Here is a 22941-nt window from a genome sequence, read left to right as displayed (position 1 = left end):
TGCACCCCATGGGAGACCAGGAAAAGCACCTGGATCCTGGCTCCTGCCATCGGATCAGCGCGGTGCGCCGGCTGCAGCGGCGGCCATTGGAGGGTGAACCAACGGCAAAAGGAAGACCTTTCTCTCTGTCTCTCTCTCTCACTGTCCACTCTGCCTGTCAAAAAAAAAAAAAAAAAAAAAAACAAAACTTAAGCCAAAATGTGAGCAATATTGTTCAACTGAATGTCTTTAATTTTTCTCTCATTCTGTCAAAAGGAATGAAGTTCCTTTGCTAGGGCTCACCCAGCCCCCCCCCCCCCCATTACCTGGTAGCTGCAGGTAGGAAGAACACAACTAAGAGCATGAAAAGCCTCAAGGTGTCCCAGTGATGGCCAAGGATTTTATGCACAACAATAGCACATTTTACCCTTCTTTATAAGTGCGCTGGCTACACCACAAATTAGACCTAATTTATTCTATTATTCCTAAGTCCACATGGCAGGCACATGCTACTATGGGGAGGCAGATAATTCCAAACAACGAAGGAAGGAAGATAAGAAAATCATATAAAGCTTTTTAAAAAAAAAAACTGCACATGATTTGGGTTCATCTAGAATAGTGGCAAACCAACACATTCCTTGTTAGTGGGTGCTGTATTTATTATAAGGTATATTTCAGTGCATGAAATAGTTCCCTTTACTGAAGATGAGATGCATCCACAAGCGTTTTCAGGACTTAAAGTGATAAACCTCCATCCATGGGGCTCATTTCCAGTTACAGATAGCTCAGTGAGAAAAGTATGCTATTAAACAGAATCTGGGCAAAATTCTCATTCTAGAAGCTATGCTAATGCATTGATCTGAATTTGATTTCACGGGCTTCCACGAACACTAAATATTATGCATCACTAGAGGGTTGTAACAAGTTTCATCTATTTCTCACCCCTGCCTTTCTTTTTCCAATGACAATAATCAGTCTCACTAGATAAGGGTTGATTTCCCAATTTTTGCTTCCTATGGCAACTTATTCACAATTCTGGTTCTTTTGGTCATGAAGGAGAGAAAAGAGCATTGATGGGGAGGACACTGCAACAGAGGTTTTAAGCACTTTCACTGTATGCATGAAGCCCTCCCTGTGTCTCACCCCACGGCTGTCTGCATCCATCCTGTCCGCCAGCCCACAGCTCACTTCAGAACTGAAGGGAGCTCCTGCAGGGTTGCCGTCCGGCTCTCTTCGCAGTGATCTAGCTCCGTGACTCAGGCCAGGGCATCGCGCCCCTGACTGCCGTCTCGTGCAATGTGACTTTCTCTCTGGGGAGAGGTAGAAGTCTGACCCAAGCTGAGCTAACCAGAGTCCTTTCTTTGGGAGACTGATCCTGTAACAACATATGAGCTTGGGAGCCCTGCCCATGCAACTCAAAGCACTGAGGAAGCTGATCTGCAGAGTGGGGGAAGGGAGTGGTTTTCAGGGAGGAGCAAGTACAAGAGGCAGCAAGAGCCTGACGGATGAGCCCGGCAAAGCCACCCTCCCCTAGCTCTCCCTGCCCCCGCTGCGCCACCTCCCTTGTTTTCCACAAGATGCCTCTATCTGTAAGGTGAATCTCCCCTTTAAGATAGTGTGTATTGTTTTCTGCACGGTTACCCCTTGGTATCCAGGAGGGACTGGTTCCAGGATCCCTCATGGATACCTTGGATGCTCAAGTCCCTTACATAAAGCAGCACTGTACTGGCATATAACCCAACTTCCCCGACATTTTAAGCCATCTCTAGACTACAATGCCTAATAATGAGGTAAACACTGTGTAAAGTTATGTACTGCTTAGGGAATAATGACAAGGGGGCAGAGTCTATTTATCCAGTATTGACAGTCACAGTGGGCTCGACTATACGGCACACAGAGACCCAAAGCTAGCAACGCTCAAACAAGTGCTGGGGAGACTGAGGACCGGAGAAAAGGCAGGAGGCTGTACTGCTTCAGTCACGTGGATGTGGAGCACTGGCTCGTGTGTAGAAAACTCAAGTTTCACCTTCTGGAAACTTCTGGAATTTTCCACCCCTGAGTATTTTCAACCTGCCATTGACTCTGCAGATGTGGATATGGAGGGCCAACCATATTTGCAGTCCAAAGGCTCCCACCACGTGAGTGCTCCGAGGGCATCCTGGCCAACTATTCAGAATGTGAAAACCTGCATCCGTACAGAACGTACTCGAGTCACACTGTGTCCTTATACCACCATCTCTGTTGAGAACTGTGTGACCAAGCCTGGCGTCACCTCTCCTTTGTTTCGATGTTGGAAGCAATGCTGTGGTCAAGTGTCAGGGTCGTGTGAATTCTCTTCAAGTTTTCTGCTAATCTGACAGGTGTAGCAGGGATGTGGGGACATAAACAGCTAAGAATGGAGGGGCCATTGCCTTGGAGGGGAAGATTCTGGGGAAGGTGCCGCGGGGAAGCTCCTCTGGGCCATCAGAGTGAACTGAGATCCCAGATGAGACAAGGGACATCAGCAGTCTCTATTGGACCTAACCCACAACTGTGCTAAGATGGCAGGCCGGAGGTGCCCCTGCAGGGGCCCCACCCAAAGGCCAGTCCAAGCAGGGTGCAGGTGGAAGCTATACAGTCAGGTGCTGCCACGGCTGCTCTGGGACACCTGGGTCCCCCGACCCAGCAGCCACCCACCCCCAGGCCCAGGCTCCCCTCCCCACGCCTTCTGCTCATTTAGTTAACAATTCTAGGCCAGTACTTCCTAAGTGTGTTACAAAAAAATGAAGAATCTAAAACAAGAGGGCCGGCGCCGCGGCTCACTGGGCTAATCCTCCGCCTTGCGGCGCTGGCACACTGGGTTCTAGTCCCGGTCGGGACGCCGGATCCTGTCCCGGTTGCCCCTCTTCCAGGCCAGCTCTCTGCTGTGGCCCGGGAGGGCAGTGGAGGATGGCCCAAATACTTGGGCCCTGCACCCCATGGGAGACCAGGATAAGTACCTGGCTCCTGCCAACGGATCAGCGCGGTGCGCCGGCCACGGCGGCCATTGGAGGGTGAACCAACGGCAAAGGAAGACCTTTCTCTCTGTCTCTCTCTCAATGTCCACTCTGCCTGTCAAAACAAACAAACAAACAAAAAACAAAAACAAAAAAAACCCAAGAGGCCATTTTTCAAATTTCTAGTTGTCAAAGCCTTAATTTTTACTTTAAGACTTTGGACGGGCCTTTTGATTTCTCTAGCCGGCTCCAACTTCCTTTAAATTTTATTATTTTTAAGGAGCTTGCCTTTGTTTTCTAACCAAACATGCCAACCCAGAAGCAAATACCCAGAGGCATTTCTGGAACAGAACGTGGAGAAAGGATCCGGCAAAAGTGTCAAACTTACCAGGTCAATTATAGGAAATAAACATCTCTCTCAACGAGACCACTGAAAATACTGAGAACACACGCTGACTCTCAGACGACGCGGCTAAAGCCTTGGCTTTGGACACGGCTCGAACCACAGCCTCAGGGTGACAGCCTTGGCGCCAGGCCTGCTGAGGTCTCTGCTGCACTCTCCGACTGGCGGCTTGGTAGGGAGGCTTCCCAGGACCCAGGGGCCCCAAGTTCCCAGGCTTTAACCACCTCATCGGGCTCTCAAACACTCTCTTCTGCTACAGCTACAAACTCTCTTTCAAGATGTAAACCCTTGCACCGCACAACCAACTACCGCACGCTGCACTGTGCCTGGCGGTAACCTCCCCCGCACACCCTCTGGAGCCAGGGAATAAAGGCTGACGTTCGTATTCACTAAAAACAAACCTTAGTTCTTCATTTAGCTTTCAAAGTCTTCAAGACAAAGATAATTCCAAAGCCAAAAACATAATGTGGACTGTGTGTAACCAGAGGGTTTTTCTAGTTTCTAAAAGTAGCTTGTTTCTACTTTTAAGCCAGCTCTTTGATGTTATGTAATAAACGAAATACATTAAAATATCTAAAAATATCTTTTCAATCTATATAATTTTGAGAGGTTGGGCTTTTTGGATTTGTTTTTGTTAAAGTAAATGTTAATAACTCAGAAAGTTTTTTGATTAGAAAATTTAGGGTAATAATTCTCCAGTTTAAACATTTCTAATTCCGTAATTCCTTATGAATACAAGAAAGTTAAGTTCAGCACCTGATGATAACCGCTGGCATCTGACAACTCTTCAGCTGTTATATATTCCAAATCAAACATGCAGCGCAACACTAGAGACTCGTGGCAACCCAATCACTGTGCTGTCAGGCCTAAGAACTCTCTCCCCAACCGGACAGCTCAAGGCCATCTGCTCTAGCAGGCTTCTCAGATCTCACTCGGATTTATGTCCGTCTGTCAGTCCGTCCGTCCGTCCGTCCGTCCGTCCATCCATCCATCCTTCCTTCCTTCTTTCCTCCCCCCCACCCCCCCTTTGTCTTGAATGGTAGAGAGACAGACAGATGGACATTGGTTCATTCCCCAAATGCTTGCTACAGCCAGGGCCAGGTCAGGCTGATGCAAGGAGCCAGGAACTCAGTCCCAGTCACTCATGTGGCTGGCAGAGAACCAAGTACCTGGGCCATCACCTGCTGCCTCCCAGGGTGCACATCTGTAGGAAGCTGGAACTGGAAGCAGAGCTGGGACTCAAACCTCAGCATCTGGTGTGGGACATGGGCATCCCAGGCAGTATCTTAACCACTGAGCCAAATGCTTGCCCTTCTCTTTATTTTTATATAATGTACTGTAAGCAACTTATTCACAACATAAAGCATTATGTTGTCATTACCCGTCAATATGTCTGTGTTGGGGCCAGCATTGTGGAATAGTGGGTAAAGTTGCTGCCTGCCAATGCAGGCATCCCATATGGGTGCCAGAATGTGTCATGGCTGCTCCACTTCTGATCCAGCTCCCTGCTATAGCACCTGGGAAGGCATCAGAAAATGGCTCAAGCACTTGGGTTCTGGCCACCCATGTGAAGACAGGATGGAGTTCCAGGCTCCTGGCTTCAGCTTGGCTCAGCCATGGCCATTGAGGCCCACGGAGGAGTGAACCAGCACATAGATCTCTTCTCCCTCTCTCACTCTGCCTTTCAAATAAATAAATCTTCAAAACCCATTCAAGTTGATTCACAAAAAAAACAAAGAAAAAGTGACATTTCAAAGTCATCAACAACGCTAGCTGTGCCAATGAGCTAGAGTTTACACATATTTATATTCCTTTTCAGAGAGGACGCCCACCTGAGCTGAGGTGGCAGACAGGCTGAGAAATGAGATCAGTAGAAATCAGATGGCAGAACAATGCAGGCAGTACCCAAAGCCCAGTGGTTGGCTGGTAACGTGAGCCTTATTGGGAAGAACAGAAAACCCCACACTGCCCACGTGTGTGCTAATTCTTTCAAAATAAATCAATCTTTAAAAAATAGATACCTGTACCTTCTTAAACTGGAGCTCCCCCGGCAGAAGCAGAGTCCTGTCGGCGAGTGCCCTCCCTGCCTAAGGCAGCATTCGGCTCATGGTGCCCCTCACTAGATGCTTGCCGAGTGAATGAATGCACAAATGTCTGGGGTTTACAGCAGCCGCCTTCCAGGTGGGCATGCAGGAGTGTGTGCAGTCTTGTTCCTGGGGCCCTGGCCTCCCAGAACTCCCACAAATGACAGGTAGTCCAAAACCTGAAAGCTTGGATTCGGCTTCCTCAGAAGATTCACGGCTTGGGGACGGCCTCCGGTCATTCCCGAGTGCTCCGAAAGCCGCTGCACAGTGTCAAGTGGGCTGCCAGTCCCCATGCTTTGTTTCACACTGACCTCACCACAGCGAAAGCTCTCCTGATGCCTGAATTCAGAAACATACCCGGGAGAGGGGAACACAGCTGGGGTGCGAGGAGCTGCCCAACAGGCCACCCTGTGCACAGGGCTGCAGGAGGCCGGGGACTGCGGTGGTGTCTCCCACCAAAGGTAGGAAGGCACTCCAAGAAACCCACACACCTCGGAGAGAGTAACACGGTTAGAGACCTTTCCTTCTCAATAGGCAACGTCCTTATGGTTCATAGACGTGAGAGTTTTCTAGGATCTGAGCTACATACATGCTGGTCTGAACTTAAAAGACTTAAATTAATAGTTTTCTTTAAGGACACAAGGATAGCATTCAGCTTCACCGTGCACATAAGAGGACTCAACCCGCTCAAAAAAATAAAAAAAACTTTCCCTGGGGGAGTCGCTTCAGCACATGGACACAGGTTTCAAATCACTCTTTGTAGATCTGGTTCACATCACATGTTTTATCTGCCCTCCACTGTTTCCACAGACTGTGGTCTGGAAAACTAAGAGCCAGTAAGGTCCACTGATCACAACAGCGGGAATCAAGCCCAAAGCAGAGGAGAGGTGGTCATGCTGGGGGTGGGGGTGGGGTGGGGTGTGTGTAGGAGAAGACAGAGCAACCGGATTGTGTACAAGTCTTATGGTTACAAAGAATCACTCAGATGCTACAATGATGATTCCAGATCAGGAAGGAAAGGAACACCGGGAGGCAGTGTAGACCAGAAAGCTGATCTCAGAGGCTGTCAGGCATAAGTAAGCCTCTTGCTCACAACGGCAGGACCTGAGCCAGCTGCACAGGCCTGGGGGCCTCACTCCTCATCCACACTTGCTGCAACGCTCTGCCCCTCCCGTCTCTCCTCTTCACTGCCTGTTTCTGAACACAGTGCCCTTCCACGTACCAGGGATAACAACAGTGGTTGTTTCCCAGGTCACTTCCTCAGAGGAGCCTTTCCTGACCACCAGCCTAGAGCAGAACCCCCAAGGGTGCCCCACTGTGAGGCTCTCTTCCTGTTTATTTTCATTAACCACTCTCACAGCAATGCCAAGAGCACGAGAGAAGGACCCTCCTCGCTCCATCCAACACCGCCTTTCTGCATCTCACGACTCTGCCTGTGTTCACTAGGCATCCGGTAAAGCTGCTCAGTGTCTGAGAAAGGGATGAGGGGACAGCAGGCAAACTATCACTGCTAACTGACTGCAGTCTGTGCGTGCCACTCTTGAGCTCCCCTCTGCCCAGTAACTCTTGTCAAATGTCTGCCAGTTCTGCTCTCCATAGGACAGTGGCTGTGCGGCTGGTCCGGGACTGGGAGGGGAGGCCCCTAGAGGTTCTCGTGACATGACACCTTGCACAGAGGCTGGTGCCTGATGAGAAGTTGTGTGTGTGTGTGTGTGTGTGTGTGTGTGTGTGTGTTTCAGGGCAGTGGAGGTGGTCTTTTTGTTTTTCTTGCCCAGATTATTGGGAAAGCACAAGGACAGCCATGACTTCCTAGTATGGGCTGAGTTGAGTAGCCCTTATCTGAAATGCCTGGGACCAGAAATGTTTCAGATATCACAGCTGTTCAGAGTATGGAATAAATGCATAGACTTTACCAGCTGAGCATCCCTAATCTGAAAATCTAAAATGCTCTGAAAATCCAAAACTTTTTGGAGTAGCACGTGAATGCTTTTAAAAAGTTTTGGATTTCCAAGGATTTTAGATTTTCAGATTAGAGATACTCAACCTGTATTTTAGAAGAGTGTGTAGGATATATTTTAGAACAAAAATAATGTCATCTTTTACATCAGAATACCATGTAAAAAATTTTTTTTTGACAGGCAGAGTGGACAGTGAGAGAGACAGACAGAGAGAAAGGTCTTCCTTTTGCCGTTGGTTCACCCTCCAATGGCCACCGTGGCTGGCGCGCTGCGGCCGGCACATTGCGCTGATCCGAAGGCAGGAGCCAGGTACTTATCCTGGTCTCCCATGGGATGTAGGGTCATCCTCCACTGCACTCCCTGGCCACAGCAGAGAGCTGACCTGGAAGAGGGGAAACCGGGACAGAATCCAGCGCCCCGACGGGGACTAGAACCCGGTGTGCCAGCGCCACAAGGCGGAGGATTAGCCTAGTGAGCTGCGGCGCTGGAACCATGTAAATTTTTAACAAGATTTACTTATTATTTATTTGAAAGTCAGAGAGGCAGAGAAAGACAAGTCTTCCATCACTGGTTCACTCCGCAGATGGCTGCAACTGCCAGGGTTGGGCCAAACCAAAGCGAGAAGCTTCCTCTGGGTCTCACACATGAATGGCCCCACTGCAGGGAACACAAGCGCGGCCAGGACATGAACTGCAGCCCATATGGGATGCCGGCATCCCAGGTGGCGGCTTTACCCACTGCACTGCCACGCCAGCCCCTAGAATACTATGTAATATTAATCACGAAGGACACCAAACTCTTGAGGTGCAAAAACACACTTCTGCCTGCCTTTTGGTAGCAGCGGTTAGCTTTAAAGATTCTGGTGCAAAGGCGCGGGACAGTGCCGAGTGTCAGCCCCTGGCATGCTGTGCGTCTGAGGCTTTCTGTGGAGAAGCAGCATGTGCAAAGGGCTGCTGGCAGTTCTAAGCAATCGGGCATGCATTCTTTCAGAAACAAAACAAGACAAACAACGCACAGTGCGTGCAGCAAGTGCACCCCACCAGGCTTACACCTGTGTTGCCGCCGGCTCCCAGGGCAGGGGCCGTGGCTAGGACATCCTTGCACTCCTGATGGCAGAGCCGGGAGGCTGCTCAGAGGCAGCCCCTCAGTAAACAGTCCTTACGGTACAGAAGGTGTGGATGGCACTTGTGGGCACGTGAGCCTTTGGACGCGCTGTGTGGCCGGCTCCATGGAGCAATGTTCTTCTTTCACTTAAGAGAAAAGCCTGCCTCTCAGAACTAGCTTGGAAGAGTTTCGATACCACAGAACCCTCCAGGACGGGATCCTGAAAAACCCGGGGGATTGAATAAAGATCAAAAAAGCTTCACGGGGAGAGGATGACTGACTCAGGTCTCAGCAGGAGGAGGAAGGAACAATGCTGAGTGAGCTCCAGCTACATGCCAGGAGCGGTCACTGCTCCCATTTCACAGAGGAGGAAAGTTGAAAAGCCACAACAGATCGCCCAGGCATGTAGCGGATTTAAAAATCACATCAACTTAGTACCACTGGGAAGCTGCTTGGAATGTCGGCATCAAATGTGCTAAACATTTAGAGTGGTGGTCATCTGGTTTAGTTGCAAACCAGACAGTCTGCCTGTAACGCTCTCCTCTAAGAACACTGTGCAGCTCCGTCGGTTCCTCAACAGAGAAGCCTGTGCCCTCCAGTGATCTAAGGAGCTGGGAGTGCCCTAGAGGAGAGGCAGACAGCAAGCCCGAGCTGAGAGAAGCAGATCCTCACTAAGTGACCTGTTCCCTTATCCTCAGGCCATGCGCAAGACCGACTTTGTTAACAGGGAAGTGAGCCAATCAATCTGTTTTAGAGAATCCCCTGGGAGCAACAAGGACGAGGGACTGCCTGAAAACTCAGTCTGGAGGCAGGAAGTGGTCCAAGGGCTGGGGCAGGTGCAAAGTGAGATCGCCTGGGCTGGGGCGGTGGCAGTATATGAGCAAGGACAGGGCGGCCCCAAAGATGGAGATTGGTGATTGGCAGTTTGACCGGATGAGGACTGGAGGGGCCTTAACTTACAAAGCCACATTCTCTCAGCTGGTGGTCATGTAGATAAAACAGTGAATTAGAACGGGTGAAATAAATACAACTCATTAAATACAAGAAAGAGACGCAGCAATGGGGACCAATACAAAACTTACTGGAAAGAAGAAACACAGTTAATCAAACACGTGCCTGTGCTATCGTCTCAAGAAACAACATCACCAATAAAGCCCATGTACCTTTCTCATTAGAAATAAATAAATTACTTTCAAGTATTCACACAGCATGTCAGCTAAGAGTAAGTCCCCAGAGAGCAAAGGTCCTGGGGCAGCATGTTGCCCTTCCAAGCTGCCCCTGAGCTTGCCAAATTGCTCCCGGTTTGTGCTTTCTTCTTTGCCTCTAGTCAGAGAGAAGTGGTTGAGAAGGAAGAGTTAGGGGAAAGGGGATGGAGAAAGAACGGATAGGCAAGAGGAGAGAAGAGGAGAGACAAAAGCAAACTATACTGCCAAGTCGTAGCCGGTACAAACGCCATCAGGTTGTTAAGAGCACGGATTTGATTCTGGGGGCGTTTTCCTGTTTCAGGAGCAATGCTGAATGGAATCAATATGAGCAAGAAGCTTCACAAGCAAGTGCCTCTTTCTACAGCGACGGCAGCAGGAGGACCAGAGAGTCGTTCTTACCATGTTTCAGATGTAGGCAGCTGTCATTCTTGGACCTGTACCTGCAGAAAATTGTGTCTTTAACAAATTTTTATTCAAGAAGTTTTTGTACATTCCAAATATGCAGCAGCTACAACACCATGTGGACTCGTTTGCTTTTTCATGGTTCTTATACCAGCCGTTTTTATTGTGCAGTACAAGTAGTGGCCTTATTTTTAATGCAAGGAAAAAAGGGAATAGTGGGACCTCAATGATGCCATGTATTAATGTACAAGAAAGATAAACTCTATCATCATGGTTTACATTTTTTAAAAACCCAAATCACAGAAAAGGTTCTCAAGTGAATAGAAGGTAACATATTGTATAAATCATAAAAATGTATTTTTGCTATGTATATAGAAAAAAAGAAGAGTTACAGCAAGAACACAGATAACAGAAATAATGCAGAAACCACAGTTCACAACCAGGATTCCAGGTGACAGATTTTGGGAAAGTTTTGACATGGACCTTCCCACAGTCACACATTTTAAAAGTCTTTAAAAATATTATAAAGGATTTTAGGAAGGAGAGCAGGGTTAAAGAATCACAAACTACAATCACACAACGGAGCTGTGGAAGGACGCAGGCAAATCTGAAAGGTGTTTGGCAGAAGCGTGAGAACTGACCACAAAGTCACCCGGTACCTACCTGATGTAGATTCCTGTAGTTTCTCTCTCTTCCTCTTCTTTTTCTTACCCTGGAAGAAGAGAGGCACACTGTCATTTCACAGACTGCACTGTGCGCTCAATGAATGTGACGTGAGCGTACAGGCAGGCAGAGAACAAAGGATACTGATGCCTTCTCGCTCTATCACTCACACACACACACACAGACACACACACACACTCTGATGGACTAGGGCTGTGGCCACAGAACCTCCTTCAGAGCAAGCTAGCTCCATGTGGCATTTCTTTTCTTATTAACCACAGAAGTAGAATCCACTAGTGCTCAGTGTAAACATTACTGCAAATTCTACCCTGAACTCAAGGCTCCACAGTGCTGACCACATATCCATGGCCCTTGTGGCATGGGCATGGCCTAACCAAGGAGAGAGGTAGAAGCTTAAGATAGACCCTGGAAAGTTGAAGATGATGCCACAGACTTGTTCCCAGCAATGAAGAAGCTTACTTCCTTAGGCACAGCACATATTATATGCACGCAATCTTAAATCTATTTCAAAATCACCTCCATGACAAAGTAAAGTATTTAGCTCCCATTGATAGTGGTCTTAATTTCCATTTTTTTTTTTCCTAACTCTTACCTCTCAAAAATAGAGGACAGCCACATTCCACTTCTGTGAAGGACCAACCTGTACCAGGTAGTTTCAACTAACTGCAACAGAATGTGCATCACCTTTTCTTCTGAGCTCCTATTTCCTTGCAGTCATAGGTCTCAAGTATCAGCTCTTCCAGAATCTTCTGCACCCTGCACCTCACCCCCCCCCCTCATTCAGGCAGAGGTAGGGCTTCCCTTCCAAGCTCCTGGTGACTCAAGCTCACAGCCATGACCGATCTCCTCATGGGTGCTCTAAGGCAGTCTGCCCCTTGGTGCCTGGCCTCGGGTTGGTCAGGGCAGGTCTTCACCAGCTCCCACACACTGGGAACACAGCTGAGATAGGGGGCAGCAACTCCCCGAGGCTGTGGGTGCAAGCCCTAGAGCTAGAGGGAAGCAGCACCATGTATTCTAGCTGCCAGCCAGTGTCGGCATAAATCAATATTTACATTAGATAGGAAGAACTAAGGGGTTCTTCCCATGAGGAAAACAAAACTCATGTGTGGTCAACACAGAAGTACAGATAATACTGGGACACATGAAGCACTCAACTTGAAAGTTCCAACAACACAGGCATTTGACTAATTTCATCCAAAAAATGTGGTGAAAACTTCAGTTATTAGCCGAAGTCATAAAAACAAACTGAAGTCATGAAAACCTGTGACACCACTGAATAGGGCATTTTCCTTTGAAAACACTGAGGTATCTATTTTACATGATCTCAGTGCGGATAGGGACAGTGTTTGGGCACTAGTTGCCTTGGTTTTTTATCTTTAGGTTCTATTCCTGAACTGCTATTTTAAGGACAAAATCTTTAGCTTAAGCACTGTCACTTGTTTGGCTTCTGTTTGCCTTAGGAACTGATATGCGTCCTTTTGACTGTTACAGAATTGGAATGAACAAAGTTGGGTTTTCCCTTCATTCAAGAGATATGCAAAACAGCTTCCTGTCAAAAGTGGGCAGAGGAAAAGCTTTACAGGTACATTCACGTTATACTCGCGCCCTGAAAACTGCTTTCTTTCTATCCCCACACGGTGAGTGAGACAAGGAGAGAGCAAGACAGGGAAAGAGAGGGAGGGAACATGTGAGTTTCTTTTATGTCTTTTTATTTTTTTATTTTTATTTTTTTGGACAGGCAGAGTGGACAGTGAGAGAGAGAGAGAGAAAGGTCTTCCTTTGCCGCTGGTTCACCCCTCAATGGCCATTGCTGGCCGGCGCACCATGCTGATCTGAAGCCAGGACCCAGGTGCTTCCTCCTGGTCTCCCATACGGGTGCAGGGCCCAAGCACTTGGGCCATCCTCCACTGCACTCCCGGGCCACAGCAGAGAGCTGGACAGGAAGAGGAGTAACCGGGACAGAATCCGGCGCCTCAACTGGGACTAGAACTCGGGGTGCCAGTGCCGCAGTTGGAGGATTAGCCTATTGAGCCATGGGGCCGGCCCTTTTATGTCTTTTTAAAAAGTTAAAATTCATCACTTCAATCTATACAAGTTCACAGTGCAGTAAAGCTCTTACATAGGTCAGCTCTCTCTTAGGCAAACACAGGTAAGAGACGCTGGGATGGGATCAGGAAGCGGCACAGTGAAAACCCGTCAGCTGAGGGACTGAGCCTCACACAGAAAGGACAGGACGGAGGCTCTGTACTGAGAGGCGGTGTTTACGGTGCAGAGAACAGAAGCCTGGCTCAGGGACAAAAATTCAGCTGGGGCAGTCATCTTAAACAGGCACTGCACGACTGAACGAATCCACACAGGAGTCTGAAGTCAGGGACTCCTGCGTGTAAACTGCAGTTTAGCTACCTACTATAGGGCCTTGGACAAATCACTTAACATCTCCAACCTCTCAATTTTCTCACCTGAAAAATGGAATAATAACATTTACACCACTAGGTTGTTGTGAGGCTTAGAAAATAACAGGGAAGGAACCACAAGCCAGTTCCGGACAATCGGCAGGTGGCAGTTACTAAAACAACCCCGACAACCATGGTGGAGGGTTGACTGTGCAGCCGCTCATAGAAGACGGTTGGCCTCTCACTTCCTGTGTCACAGTTGTAGCCAGTGAGTCTGGGGAACACAAAACAGGAACAAATTGTGCGATCCACTCCCAGGAGTCAGTTAACATGTGCGCTCAGAAAGTTCTGGAGTCTCTGGCTGTATGACCTCAGACACACCTGCTTGCCACCACTGTCCTGCCTGTCCTCGTGCCCTAAGCTGGACAGCAGCATCCCTGGCAGGGCCACGTGCCAAACTCTTCACTGGTTAATGGCGCCATCCATGCTCTTTTCTAGAGGGACTATCCTGGCTAACATTTCTAATGCTACTCTCAGTACGTGGAATATGACCTCTGCTACAGACAAATGCTAAGGTTCCCCCCCAAACATACATGTTGAAATCCTGACCCCAAAGTGATAACACAAAGAGGAGGAGCCTCTGGGAGGTGATCAGGGCATGAGGGCAAAGCCTTCAGGAACAGAATCAATTCCATTACAAAATAAGAGAACCGGGGCGGGGGGGGGGGGCACTCTGTTTGGTACAGTGTTGAAGACTCCACCGGGGATGCAGGCATCCTATACTGGAGTGCCTGGGTTCAAGTCCTGACTCTGATCCCAATTCCAGCTTCCTGCTAATGTGCATCCTGGGGGACAGCAGGTGATGGCTCAGGCGCTTGGATTCCAATCCCCCAAGTGGGAGACCAGGATTGAGTTCCATGCTACTAGCTTGGGCCTGGCCCAGTCCCAGCTGTTGGGGGTAGCTGGGAACTGAGCCAGGTGGAAGGAAGATCTTTCACTGCCTCTCTCTTTCAAATAAAAAAAAAAAAAATGAAAAGAAATACTTTCTTGGGGCCAGCGCTGTGGCGTAGTGGGTTAAGCCGCCGTCTGCAGTACCGGCATTCCATACGCGTGCCAGTTTGAGACCCGGCTGCTCCACTTCCAATCCAGCTCTCTGTTATGGCCTGGGAAAGCAGTAAAAGATGGCCCAAGTCCTTAGGCCCCTGCACTCACGTGGGAGACCCAGAAAAAGCTCCTGGCTCCTGGCTTTGGATCTGCGCAGCTCTGGTCTTTGTGGCCATTTGGGGAGTGAACCAGCGGATGGAAGACCTCTCTGTCTCTCTCTGCCTCTCCTTCTGTGTGTAACTGTGGCTTTCAAATAAATAAATAAATCTTAAAAATAAAATAGAAATACTTTCTTTGATTTAAACGAAGGCTGAGGGTGGGGGAGGACCTGGAGAGCTCACTCCCCCCTCCTTCTTGGAAGGACACTTCAAGATGGGGAACTGAGCCCTCACCAGACCCCACGCCTAACTGAACCTCATCATCGTCTCCCAGCCTCCAGAACAGTGAGGAACAGATGGCTGCTGTTCTAAGCCACCCAGTCTATGGTGTTCTGTTAAAGCAGGGCGAGTGAACTCAGACACAGTAAAAATATTTTCCTCTATAAAATATAAAACATCACGTATACAGTTTATAATGTACCTTCTCAGAAAGACAGTCTTTGCCCTATCAAGACCACATGAATGGGGCTGGTGTTGTTGCACAGCGGGTTAAGCTGCTGCCTCTGATGCTTGCATTCCTGTTTGACTAGCGGTTTGAGTTCTGGCTGGCACAGTTCAGATCTAGCTCCCTGCTAATGTGCTTGGGGAGGCAGCAGAAGATGACCCAAATGCTTGAGCCCCTGCACCCATGTGGGAGACCCAGATATAGTTCCTGGCTCCTGGCTTTGGCCTGGACCAGTCCCAGGCATTGCAGCCACTTGAGGCATGAACCAGTGGATCAAAGATCCTGGCCCCCGCCCCATAATTTTGCACTTAAAATACATAATACCTATTGTATCTGAATAAAATGCATAGTAGGTGTCACATATATTATAATGGAATAAAAGATGTTTCAATTAGTCTGTGGCCAGTCCCTTAAATACACTGTTTTTAAGAAGTGGAAAATAATGGGGCCAGCGCTGTGGCAAAGTGGGTAAAACCACAGCTTGCAGCACCAGCATTCCAGATGGGCGCCCATTCAATTCCCAGCTGCTCTACTTCCAATCCAGCTCCCTCATAATGGCCTGGGAAAAGCAGCAGAAGATGGCCCAAGTCCTTGGGCCCACATGGGAGACCTGGAAGAAGTTCCTGGCTCCTGGCCTGCAACCATCTGGGGAACGAACCAGTAGATGGAAGGCCTCTTTATCTGTGTCTCTCCTCCTCTCTCTTAACTCTGCCTTTCAAATAAGTAAGTAAATCTTTTAAAAAGCTGTACATTTAAAAAAAAGAATTGTAAAATATTATAATTCCTATAGGAAGCAATCTGATAATATATATCAGGAACCTTAAAATATTGACATCCTTTAACTCAACAATTTTCCACTACTATGAATCTATCCTACAGAAATAACAATTCTAAGTACACGCACACCAAACAAAAAAACAAAATGTTAAGCACAGACATGTAACTGCAGGATTCTTATATTTCTAAGAAAAAAATGCAACTTAAATATCTGAAAGCAGGAAAAAAATGAAAATGGCTAGGTAAACTTGGATATTCACTCAATGGAATGTTAATGTACATAAGCACTATGCGTCACAGAAAAATGCTTTTTACATAGAAGAGTTAGATGCATGACACAAAGGGTACACACACACACACACACACACAACACACACAGGTCTTCAGAAAGTTCATGGAAATGCGTATTATGAAAAAAAAAGCATGACTTCAGTTGCTTTTATAACAAACATCTTTTACTTACATTTTCTATGAACTTTTTGAAGTACCCCTATATATACATGTGAATGATAAAGAGCACATACAGAAAAAAATAATGGAGGCTGTTAACTATTAATGTTGCCTTTACATGGCAAGATTACAAGCTTTTCTTTTGTTCTTACCAACACTTTAATGATAAGGTTTTACATTTTGACTTTCAAAAAAATCTTTATTTAAAAAATGCATTAGCACCCACAGCGAAAAAACAAACAAGAAATTATGACAGCTCAAGGCTTTCATAATATAATAAATCCATGAACCCTTTATTACAAAGTTCATTAACTTGCAAGAATAGGAAATAGAACTAGCATTATAAATGCCCTAAAACACATTTGTTCTTGAAACCAAAAGAAACAGAATGAGTGGAAAGTAGAGAGGCACTGGTACGGAGAAGAGGCTTACATAATTGTCTCTTGCGGACCAGCCTGGATAAAGCTGCATATGTAGCTGTCTTTCTTTCCGTGCTAATTCATAATATTTAGCCTGTTCCTCACGGGAGAGGGCATGCCACTAAAATGAGAGAGGGAAGCAGGAAAAAAAAGTAAGCAAAAATAGTTGTGTATTTTCTGTTTCAAACATTGCAAAATGAAAGTATTAAGCATTTAACCTTTGATTCATTTTTAAATGGCAGAAGACCAAGTGCAGCAGAAATCCACTTGGAGTCTGGTGGCTGCAGCAGAACTCAAGCTTTGGTCTCTACCCTGTTCTCCAATATCACATGAAACACATCAAAGTCCCTCAATGTACTCAAAGTAAAATGATCTCTGTCACTCACCCTTTCTATTTATCAGTGTAAATCAAACAGAACTTCCGAACCTCAACACCCAACTTCACCCTTTCTCATCGTTTGGTGCATACTCTGAACCCAAGTACCACTTACTTATGCAAAATGTGATAATTTCCAGATGTCTTTTAAATCAGACATTCTCTCTCCCACTCTGTCCTATAAAGCATCTGAAACCTTAATCATATGATCCAGTCTATGGGGTGGGCAAGACATCAGACCTCGGTCTGTCTCCGTGTCTGCACCATCTCCTCACGCTTCCATACACGCCAGTTATCTAGAGGGAACAGTGACAGCGCTGTATACTCACAGAGGCATATTTTAAGGCTTTTTGTGGAAAGCAAGGAGCATTACCCAAGCATACTTCACCATCTAGAATTTGAGGCTACGGTTTCTGATACGGAGAACATAGCTGCGGACTGTCCAACTTTCCACTTACTTTTTACGTAACTGATAAATCACAGACCCTGTGTCACAGAATGGTTGACGTAGGCAAGGCACCCATTTGGGATTTTAAGCAGCTTAGGTTTGCACACTGTTTTGCATGTGTGCACATGACTCTCCCCACGTCCCAGCAGACAGTTTCAAGCATTTCTCCCTCCTTCCCGGATGCCAGGAACTCCCAGCCGAACCCTCTAGGGAGAACTGGGTGGGCTTTGGAGAACCATGAGCACTGAGGGGATGGCAGCCGTGGGAGCAAGAGACCTGGACACTCCCCCCGCCCCAGTCAGGGGCCTCCCCACTCTTGCTCTCTGTGGCTCTCAGGTGTGGAGCTTCCCATTTTGCTTCCTCCCTGTTTCAGGTCAGACGATCCTTCCCCATTCATGGCCACCCTGAGTACTGATTTTGCTTTCTTTCCTTTTTTTAGTGATAAAAAGACATGGGAGAAGGAGGATATAGGAAACAGGGAAAGAGATTAATGAGAAGGGAAAAATTCTCCAGGAGGAGGCTATGTCCAAGTCCTCACCGACTCAGACTGTGCCCCCTTCAGTGTAGCTAAGAAGCTGCCTTCAAGCAACAGTGCCTGTCTGACAACAGCACCTTCCAGGCAGGGCTCCCTCCTGCCCCAGTCTCCAGCCCATGCCCACAGGCAGGACAACAGACCTTATTTCCTTTGAAAGTCCCTTAAAGCAGGGCCCTCTGTGTTGGATCGAATATATGATCTATTTTTTTTTTTTTTTAATTTTTTGACAGGCAGAGTGGACAGTGAGAGAGAGAGAGACAGAGAGAAAGGTCTTCCTTCACCGTTGGTTCACCCTCCAATGGCCACTGCGGCCAGCACACCGCGCTGATCCCATGGCAGGAGCCAGGTACTTACCCTGGTCTCCCATGGGGTGCAGGGATCCTCCACTGTACTCCTGGGCCACAGCAGAGAGCTGGCCTGGAAGAGGGGCAACCGGGACAGAATCCGGCGCCCCAACCGGGACTAGAACCCGGTGTGCCGGCGCCGCAAGGCGGAGGATTAGCCTAGTGAGCCGCGGCACCGGCCCACATGATCCATTTTTTAAATGGAAAGGTAAAAAGCAGGACACACAGCAGGACGTGGCCTGAGCCTAAAGGCAAATCAGGTAACAGGATTTTGTTTAAAAATAAATCGGGGAGGTGACAGAGAAAACAATCCTTAAAAAAAAAAAAAAAAAAAAAAAAAAAAAAAAAAAAAAAAGCCCTGAAGCACAGATCTCTGCACTAGCAGAAAACACAATTCAACACACTGAGCACAAGCAGAAGGCACGTCTGGGGCAGCGGCAGCTGTGGCAGTATACAGCAGGAAGGAAAAGTCACACAGCCTCTAGCAACCTGGAGTTACAGACCCCTGTGGAGCGGGAGAGTGGTGGGGAGGACCCAACTGGACACAGTGGAAAAGATCACCCTTGACTTTTTTGAGAAAACACTGATTGGTATTTACCACAGTAGCTAAGTGTTAACAAAAGTGGAAAAACAAAACAGTGGTCTTCCATTTTAAACTCATTTGCTCATTCACTTGCAAAGCATCACTCTCTATATACAACACCTTTTATGATGCAATACATCAGTATAATTTTAGGTAACTTATGGGAGCTTTAGAAATTGCTGAGAAAATCTGAAATCTTAAAGAATATAAGCCCCCAAAATGTGTTTCAGGGTTAAGGTTGGGTCTTGCACCCAAACAACTAGGTATTTTTCAGTTGAAGCAGGAAACTTCCGTTGACACAAAGATGCTGGCTGATTAAAACAAAACTGAATAAAATCCAAGGAGAGCAAAAGCAAGGCACAGATGAAGCTATTTATTTGCATTTTCAATTGCTTTTGAGTTCCCTGATATTTTCAAGGCACCAGACCTGCTGATTGGAAAAGTAGGTAAAACAGTGGCATACAAGTTTTTTGTATTGAAAACAAAAATAAAGTCCAATACATAATATAAACACTGCCTTTTTTTTTTGTTACAGGAATTTCTGAAACCCAACTGACTAGAATAAGTTTTTGCATCTCTTTGCTTACTGAAAAATAAGGAGTTAAGTATTTTAAAAATCAAATTTAATTGTCAAGGGTAAAAAAAATTCATTTAATTGGAGAGATTTATGTGGTTCCAAAATAGTCAGATAGTAAATTTGTTATAAATAGAATTTCCTTAATAGCCAGCAAGGTATTAAAAAAAAAAAAAAAAACTTGCTTGTTTTAAAGTAACAGTTGTGCTATTTTTATTTATAATATGAATTAAGAAAGTCTTGATTAATTCACATGAACATTTCTATTGCAGAAAGACAGTAAAGATGAATAAAAATCAAAACATAAAATGTTGCAGGATGGATTTAAGATCCCCTTTTAAGAACTCTAATTATCCCAGTGTAAAACTTCATGATTTTAAAGCCAGTGACTTTAAAGAGCTAGCAGGGGCTGCCCTGCCAGAGGGGAGCTATGAAAGGATAGAAAACCTGATCTTAATCAAGGATCTCAAAGCCCTATAAATAGAAACAGGTGTCTAAATCAAAGACAGAGAGAGACCCCAAATGAGAACCATCCATGAGGACACATGCTCGGATCTGGGGATGGTTAAGGGAGCTGAGAAAGTAGCAATTGTTGGAAATGTGCATTAAAAGTAGGAAGCATACCCCCATATCATATCCTCACCTACTCTTCTGAGCAGGAAAATAATTCCCGCTGGAGGGCCAAGGGGACTTTAGCTCAAAAAATAAAATGAAAGGAAAAAAAGAAAAAGCAGAGAGTTTTACACAATGTCAACCTTTTCCCCTCCCTCTGATTTCTTCGAGAGTGTCAGGAAAACGGTCATCAGCCTTTGGGCTTTTAAGGAGGAGTTCTTCAAAGATGATGGGACGCACTCATCTGCTATGATCTGGCTTGGGGAATCACTGTAATTATTGTTATTAAGTGTTTAAGAATCCACAGGGAGACAGGGCATTGCACACAGGACACCAGAAAAGCTATCATCTGCCACCGCACCCTACCCCTGAAACCCTGGTGTCTTGCAGATTGGAAATAGCTGCATTTGGATGCTACCCAATGGGAATCAATAAAGCAAGAAGGTCTGCTTCCCTCCTCTTCGTGAGGACTGGCTACCTTCTGCATGTTTTCCGTTATGAATGCACAAAAGCACTGGGCTTGGCGCACACATGGTTAAAGTGATCGCCAGCAGTCAGCACATGATTCTCACAGGGGCCACTAGACCCTCCCCACCTGAATACTCACTGGCAGAGCATGATTTTCTCAAGAGGTTGCAAAAAGCAAGCCTACAAAGGCCACAAATTAAGAAACTACCACACATCTTTGAAGAGCAGCAACATTTCTAAATTTCTAATTACAGCACAACTGTAATCTGAATTAGAGAAATTAAAATTTTCTGTAACACTCTTCAGATACCTAAACGAAAACCATTCCCATCTTGCAAGATTAGTCTTTTGGGTGGTTGTTAGGTAATGAATCTTAAAGTGTCCATTCTAGTTTTAGTCTGATGGTGTGTAACGGTGACTCAGAAAAATATCACAGCATGAGTGAAAGAAGGAAGAAAGGGGGAAAATCCAGGAACATGGCATATATACCCTTCAAGAATCAGACAGCAGGGCTGGCATTGTGGTGCAGTGGGTTATGGCCCCTACCAGTGACACCGGCTATTGACATGCTCACCCATTCAAGTCCCAGCTGCTCCACTTCCAGTCCAGTTCAATAATGCACCTAGGAAACCAGTGGAAGACGGCCCAACTGCTTGGGCCCCTTGCACCCACGTGGGAGACCTGGATGGAGTTCCAGGCTCCTGGCTTAAGCCTGGCCCAGTCCTGGCTGTTGCAACCATTTGGGGAGGGAAACAGCGGACAGAATATTCTTCTCCCTCTCTGCTGTCCCCTCCCCCTCCCTGTAACTTTACATTTCAAATAAATAAATAAATAAGTCTTCAAAAAAATAAAGAAAAAAAAAGAATCAGAGAGCAATCTCTAGAATCACAACTTCTTTTCCATTTAGAGTTTCAAAGTAGAACAGATCTGCTCCTGTCTTAGCAGGCATGGCCACCTCTCTTGGCCAGGCTGGCTTCCCAAAGGCCTTGCTGCAGCTTCCTAATGACTATGAGCTTTCTGCACACTGACTGGGGTCTACAGTTCCCCATGGGCCCCCTCATGTCCCTGCTGAAGTACACCCGTTTCCGAAGGCCCTTCTCCAGTCTCCCTCAATGCTTTCTCACAGATTCTTGTCCATTCCATCCATAGAATTTATCACAATGTTAGTTTTCACTGAGTGATTTTATGTGCAATGTCTGCACTCTTCAAGCTCCAGAAAGCCAATAAACCCTATTCGTTTTATTCAGCAATGATTACCTAATACCTAGCACGATGCCTGGCACATAAAAGACGCTCAGTAAGTATTTTTGCTTTACAAATTACAATGGTAAGAATAGTTATTTATGGGAAGTTTCTTGTGTTGTAGGTATAATCTAAGTTGTTTGCCATGCATTATACCATTTAATGCTCCTGAAGATTATATTAAATCTTATACCCTTAATTATTTCCCAAAGTGCTTGCCAGTTATACAAAGGCATTCAATGACCACCTGACAGGTAACTAAATCTGGCCAGATTTCAGTGAAGCCATTTCATGGTCACCACAAACATTTATATCCCATCCCACTACTTACCCTTCTGCCTAGGATCTGGTTGATAGCTGCACTTTCTTTTAGAGTACACTCAGCTACGACATTTGCTCTCATTTCTTTCATGTATAACATAAAAGCGTTCAGAGGCTTCTTAATGTGAGGTCTTTTTGGCTCCTGCTCCTTTCTCTGTTCATGCTGAGGCTTCCTAAAAGGTGGTGGTGGTCAGGGGAAGGGTCAGAAGAAACAAGGAAGAGACGGGAGGGGAGGGGGAGAAGCGAGGCATCTGTTTATATCGGGGAGCTCAGGCTGGGCACAGCCCTCCCAGCTCTCCACAAGCCCCCAGGACACATCAGCTTACAACAGCAACTCTCAAACATTGGATGAAACGTTTGGGCACAACCGACCCAACCCCCAGGGCCTCTCACTCACTCAGTGACTCTGTGTAAGTGTACTGTGATTTGAGAAAGTCTGCCTATGGCTGGAGAAGCATTTAACCTGAAATGCAAGTGTTTTTGGAATGGTGAAGAGGTTCTAAGGCCCATGTCTTTGAGTTCCTTGGTCCCCCCCTGAAGAAGCTGAGCGGAAGTTCTCAACTCCTCCTGGGGGGCAAGGACCACTTAGAGTCACTAATGAAACCACAGATCTTTTCCCAAAGAAATGTACGTGGTCTTTGCTTGCACTTGCAGGGGTTTTATGGGCCCCACATGGGGCCTCCCCCAGCCACACTCTCATCCACCAGCTCTAAACTGAGGAGCTCTGTTACTAGTTTCTTTAGGGTACATTAACTGATGCCTGCTCGAACAGTCTGAGACAACTCTGGCTCAGCAGGGACTCCTGTGCTGATGAAACCCAGGCCCGGTAATTGCATTCCAGAAGGAAGTGCCTTACACCCTCCCATCTACTTCACTCAAGTAGTAAGAGGTTCCCCCC

The 22941-nt window shown here is 46.7% G+C and overlaps 1 protein-coding gene across 12 annotated transcripts in view; it reads right to left on the bottom strand.

Moving 5' to 3' along the window:
• Nucleotides 1-22941, bottom strand: part of LEF1 (lymphoid enhancer binding factor 1) — a 141884-nt gene that overhangs the window by 10131 nt on the left and 108812 nt on the right. For 5 of the 12 annotated variants that reach the window (XM_008267504.5, XM_008267505.5, XM_089302963.1 and 2 more), the window contains 3 exons: nt 22054-22216; nt 16554-16661; nt 10774-10822 (listed from right to left, as the gene is read on the bottom strand). In XM_008267504.5, coding sequence (XP_008265726.1) covers nt 10774-10822; nt 16554-16661; nt 22054-22216 — 320 coding nt within the window. Of the gene's footprint in view, nt 1-10107; nt 10149-10773; nt 10823-16553; nt 16662-22053; nt 22217-22941 lie in introns of all 12 variants that reach the window. The other 7 variants (XM_002717171.6, XM_008267506.5, XM_008267508.5 and 4 more) reach the window with 3 other exon arrangements.

Source organism: Oryctolagus cuniculus, chromosome 8, assembly GCF_051225735.1.
Source record: "Oryctolagus cuniculus isolate XC-2025 breed Fujian yellow rabbit chromosome 8, ASM5122573v1, whole genome shotgun sequence".
Classification (NCBI taxonomy): domain Eukaryota; kingdom Metazoa; phylum Chordata; class Mammalia; order Lagomorpha; family Leporidae; genus Oryctolagus; species Oryctolagus cuniculus.
Note: the sequence above shows the minus strand (reverse complement) of the source record. Positions and strands in the feature narration are given on the sequence as shown.